We start from the raw sequence: 5312 nt of genomic DNA, 5'->3' as shown, positions 1-5312 counted from the left end.
CTTGGTGTTTCCAGGCAGATTCTGCTGTCATTGGGAAACCTGCAGCCATAAGCCAGGAGATWATGTGGGTGAGGAGGGAAGAGCAGCATGTAGAAGGGATGGGGGAAGTGCCATGGCTCACGTGGGCTTGACACCTTTACAAGAWGGGCTTTCCTCATTAGACACACACAGCTCTGGGAACAGTCTGATCTCATCTCACTTCTCAGGGCCTCTGAGTCAGGACATTCCTCACACGGCCTTGAGCAGACATTCTCTGCTTTGTTCTTGCATCATCCAAGCCAATGCCTRTTCCCTGACTGTCAAGAGAAACAAAGCAGCMATGGAGGGAAGCAATCATAGTGGATGCAGTCTCCTGGCAGAAGGATGGGCACCTGCATGSCCGGCAYATCACCAGCTGCTGGCCTTGGGCTTGCCACATCTTAATGCAGCATCTGTGTCCTTGCAGCAGGAATTTCTGCTGCTGCTGGARCAGGCGCCCAAGGGAAGGAGRGTCTGAGCTGCAGCAGGGTCTGAGCCATCAACATCTGCACCAAACTGGGCTCCATCRGGCTGTGCCTYGGGCTGCCAGAGGCTCCCATGTACCCGTACCGGRCCAGCAAGGTGAGGTGCAGGGGAGGTGCTGGGGATGCTGTGCCAGGCACAGGGCCCATGGAGGGGAGGGAGCCCATGGGGCACCCCCTGCCCCAGCCAYGCACTCACTGCCTGGTTCTCACAGAGACTGGGACAGCAGCACYGGGGACTGAACCTCTCAGGAGGGTTGTGCTGATGTTTTGTCCCAGGACCAAGTCCCATTTCCCACCTTCATAGCCATTCTGCCCAGGAAATGTCYCCTCTCCTGCCCACCCATACTCTGGCTTGTGGTAGCAGGGCTGTGCCTCTTTCAGGCTGCCCAGTAGATGGGGATGAGGTGCTTGGCTGTGGAGCTTCGAGAAGGGCTTGGGATGCCTCTTTTCTCCCCTTTCCCACTCCTCCTGTGCCCCTCTGGTCCCTCTATACCCCCCATCTCTATAAACTCTKGCAGCTGATGCCTCTCTGCTCCATCTCCACACTCARTCTGAAACCCCTGGTCTGAGCYGGGCACAGGATCCCTGTGCTCTGCCCGAGTGCTGYGTGTCCCTCTGTCCCACCTGTGACCAGGCATCCCCCWGCTGAGGGGAGAKGGCACCTGGTCCCTGTGACCCCCAGCCCCTCAGAAAACCCAGCCTTTCCCCAGTCCTGCAGGAGCTCAGAAGATCTCTYTCCCCTCAGGAGAGGGGACCTGCTCCAGCTTCTCCAGTGCCTCCTGGAGGGGAGGTCTCCAGAGGGCACTCACGGTGCCATGGGACCTGCAGGTTGTCACTCATGGGGATGCCAGTGACAGCTGTGGGTCAGGGGCAGCTGTGGGCACCACCTCATGTGGGAAGGGGCCATCCCGNAGCCAAGATTGGAAGAAGTCTTTGCCCCTCCCAGGGCAAAGGGGAAAGCTGAAAACCCAGAACATCCTGGACAGAGGGACTGAACAGGGAACTGAGGGGATGRGSGCACCYAGCAGCCAGGACCAGGACAGGGAGAGCTGCCCCAGCAGCCATTGGGCAGGCAGGGAATTCATGGGCGGGAGCTCAGGGCAGCAACTCCCACMCATGGAAAATGAGCACAGAAGATCTGATGGACCTGCCCCAATTGAATTCCTACCGTGTATCCAGTAGAGCCGCCCAACTCAGTTTGCACCCAGCCAGGGTGGAGAGCGATACAGAGGATGCCATGCTCTTTGTATGCCAGGGACTGGCACTTGGTCAGCATGTTCAGAGCAGCCTGTGGGGAGACAGGGAGGGGATGGTGGTGGCATGGAAGGGGTATTGTAAATGGACCCACAACACCTGGGACAGGACACGGGAAGTAAATTTGTCCCCAGCCCATGTGACAATACCTTGCTGCAGCGGTATGACACAACTTGCATCTGCTCCCAACCAAAGGAACTAGCAATGGAGCCACCAATGCTGGAAATGTTGACAATGGCAGCCTTGCTGCAGCTCAGCCCTGAGCCTGGGCTCCCCTGGGCAGCCTTCTTCAGCAAGGGCAGGAATGCCTGTGAGGACACAGAGGKGACARGAGCACACATGGATGTGGCACAGGGCAGGGGAGCAGCTYCTTCCACAGTGGGAAACTTGGCACCAGCACTGGAGCATCCTCCTCTTCCCTGCCAGGCTCCAGCTCCTGAGCTCCAGCCCATGGYTCCAGAAACTTCTCATCAACTGAGAGCCCACAGAGCACCTGAGCAATGATGGGAGCCCCTCCCACTGGCCCTTCAGATCTACTCTGTTGTTCAGTTTGGGACAAAGGAGGGATTCTTCTGTAGTGCAGGATACTCACCTGGCCTATCAGCAGGGGCCCAGTTGTGTTGGTGGTGTAAGTCTCGGTCATGTCCTCCAATGTTTCATCCTCAAGGTTCTTAGACTTCACCATTCCCGCATTGTTGATGAGGAGGGTCAGCCCAGAGCCCCCCAGGTGCTCCCCAACCTTGGCTGCAGCTGCCTTGATGCTGGCGGGGTTGGCAACTTCTGCAGAGCCAACAYAGGGGAGGTCAGTGTCCCTGTGGTGCTTTRGTGTCCCCTGTGTCCCCCAGGGATGTGCCCTCACAGCTGCCTCCAGTGTGGAGCTCCCAGGGCTGTGATGAKTGCCCTGGCATKCACCAGAGGAACTGRGCTGAGACGGAACGTACCGAGAGCGATGATGACCAGGTTGGGATGTTTGGARGCCAAATTCTGTAACTCCTGCAAGAGGGGTGGCAGCGTTGGCACCAACAGGCTGGAGCAGCTGTGCCAAGGCTCACCCAGCACAGCCAGCCAGAGCCYGTGTCCCTCCAGCTCTGTCCCTGCTCCCCCTGATGCCCAGACCCTGCTCCAGCTGCCCTGATCTCGATACACAGGGAACATTCTCCATCTCTTGCACACACCACACACCTCTGTCCCCTCCACACATCCCATGCACAGCTGCCCCCACCGTGTCCCAGCCCAGCTGCCCTGGACTATGGGCACCTGACTGCAAATGCCATCCCTGATCCAATCTYCCCCTGGCACTGAGTGCTCYCATCTYYCAGCACAGCCACTGCCTCCCRGCCCAGYCTCACCTGTGCTCGCTGTCCCTTGGGGTCCCGACAGGTCGCAAAGATCCACTGAGGTGGTTTTGGCATCCTCAGAAAATGCTGGACAAACCCCAGACCGAGGCCACGGTTGGCTCCAGTCACCAGAACGGAGCGTACACACAGCTCTCCCATGTTGTTTCTTCTCTCTCTACTACAGCTTGCACTGGTTGCTCAGCTCTCTGATACTTCCTTATAGCATGTCCCACCCCACTGACTCAGGGCTTGCACCAACCCTTGGCTTCTGTCCAGGAGGAGTAAATGTTCCCGCTTTTTGAGCTCAAGCACATAGCTCCTGGCTGGGGACCAATCCTAGTTATCTAACAGCAATAATCGCTTGGCTTTTCCAGACATATTCTGCTGTCCTTGGGAAACGTGGTGCCATAAGCCAGGTCGGGCTGTTTTGGGTGAGGAGGGAGGGAGTGTGGGTCATAGTGGAAACCTCCATGGCTCAGGTGGGCTTGACAYCTTCACAAGCATCCTTTGGGCTCAATGGTCTTTTCACATTGTACCAGGCTGTGCCCCAGATGGCTCTGAGCAGATATTTTCTCTACTTTGCTCCTGCCTCTTCCAAGACAATAACCTCACCCTCATTGCTGAGCCAAAGACCTGTGGAGTGTGAAAGCAAACTTGGTGTGGTCTCCTGGCTGAAGGGTGGGGACCTGCATGGCTGGCACAGCGCCACACTGCTGGTCACGCGCCCCATCCCTTGGGATGCGCTCCTAAGTTGAGCTGTCCTTTTGTGCAGAGCCACAGAGGACTCAGGCACCCAGGACATTCACCTGCAAAGGAAATGCCCTGCTCAAAGCCCATTCTCCACCTCATCTGTGTCCACGGGGCACTGACCATTCTGTGGCACCACCAGCGGAGCCCAGGGCAGTCCGGTACCTCGAGTGATGCATTACAGGTTTGGTAGGCTGGATCTGCTGTGTGTGTACATCATGTGTTCCTGCCCCATTGTCAGTAAAGACACATCCCCAGAAACCTCTTGCCAACCCCTTGTATTTCTAYGTTGAGTCCCAGAGCCCTTGCACAGGTTGCTGGGCAGCAATGGAGACAACACCACTGCTCACATTTCACCTTCTGCCCCAGGATATCTTGGCAGCAGCATTAACCACGGCAACTTCCTCCCAGTGGCAGTGCCAAGTATGTCTCTGTGCTCCAGCAGCAGCTGATTTCCTCCTGCCCACTCCAGCCTGTTTTCAGCTAGCAGACACTGTGAGATAAGCAGGTCCCTGCTCCAACCTGGCACTACCTGCACAGRGCACTCTCCCCAAATCCATTTGTGGGGATGGCACATTGGCAGTCACTATGGGAAGCTGACGGCATATCTTCTCTCTGCCCCTTTCCTTGTCTCTGCGAAGTCTGAGCCTTCCCCGTTTCATTTCCTGAGGTTAATTGGAGGCTTTTGGAATTTTCCACACTGRGTTGAGAGACTTCTTTTCCCTTGTGAATTCTTACCACACCTACCAGCAGTACAAAGCTTGGGTCTTTCAGCTTTTGTCTCAGACTGATCTCTMACTGAGGATCTCCCAGATGGCTGGACTGGCATTCAGGTTCCATAGATCATTTCAGTATTTCCTTTTAAATGAGCACAGACCTCAATTACACTTGCCAATAGATGCCATTTGCACCAGAGCTCYAATCTTTCAAATTGACTTCCATAGTTTTCTTCCTCTGGGTGGAGGATGAGGCCATCACCCACAATCTGAAACCTCCACAGTGCCTCAGAACCAGATAGCATCAGAAATCAAATCATTACCATTTTAAGTCTCCAAATTYTTGCTGTGTCACCACATTTGTGCAGCCTTCCACTGTACTGGAGCTGTAACTTTGTAATGTTGACTTTGGTCTGAGGCCCCATGCTGTATTATTGATTACTGGAGTTTAAACAAGCGCTGTGTCAGCAGGAGTCTGGGTTTAGCCTGGCATGAAGAGGCAGAGGGGAAAGAAACAACGTCACTACCTTACAGCCCAGACTCGTCACAAGGGGTGCTGCTGTCCCCAAGCCTCTGGAAGGGATCTTGTTCCCACWCCGAAGAGGGGATTCAGATGGTTCCTTTGCTCTGAAATGTTCTTGCATGGTCTGAACCTTAAGCTGAGCATTAAAGTCCTCAGAATCACAGAATCATTTAGGTTGGAAAGAGCCTCTAAGGTCATCTATTTCAACAGTTAAGCTAACACGGCCAATTCC

The 5312-nt window shown here is 55.3% G+C and overlaps 1 protein-coding gene across 1 annotated transcript in view; it reads right to left on the bottom strand.

The window, feature by feature from the left end:
- The window catches only part of LOC130579575 (C-factor-like), a 4972-nt gene extending 1673 nt beyond the window's left edge, over positions 1-3299 (bottom strand). Inside the window, exons 1-5 of the mRNA XM_057376484.1 lie at positions 3107-3299; positions 2699-2750; positions 2350-2537; positions 1907-2065; positions 1672-1791 (exon numbers count right to left, since the gene is read on the bottom strand). Of these exons, the coding sequence (XP_057232467.1) occupies positions 1672-1791; positions 1907-2065; positions 2350-2537; positions 2699-2750; positions 3107-3253 (666 nt within the window). The 5' untranslated portion in view covers positions 3254-3299. The remainder of the gene's footprint in view (positions 1-1671; positions 1792-1906; positions 2066-2349; positions 2538-2698; positions 2751-3106) is intronic.
- Positions 3300-5312: the final 2013 nt, after the last annotated feature.

Source organism: Malurus melanocephalus, unplaced genomic scaffold (assembly GCF_030028575.1).
Source record: "Malurus melanocephalus ecotype Western Australia unplaced genomic scaffold, MMel_1.1 scaffold_279, whole genome shotgun sequence".
Taxonomy (NCBI): Eukaryota; Metazoa; Chordata; class Aves; order Passeriformes; family Maluridae; genus Malurus; species Malurus melanocephalus.
This window is presented reverse-complemented; position numbering and strand designations above follow the sequence as displayed.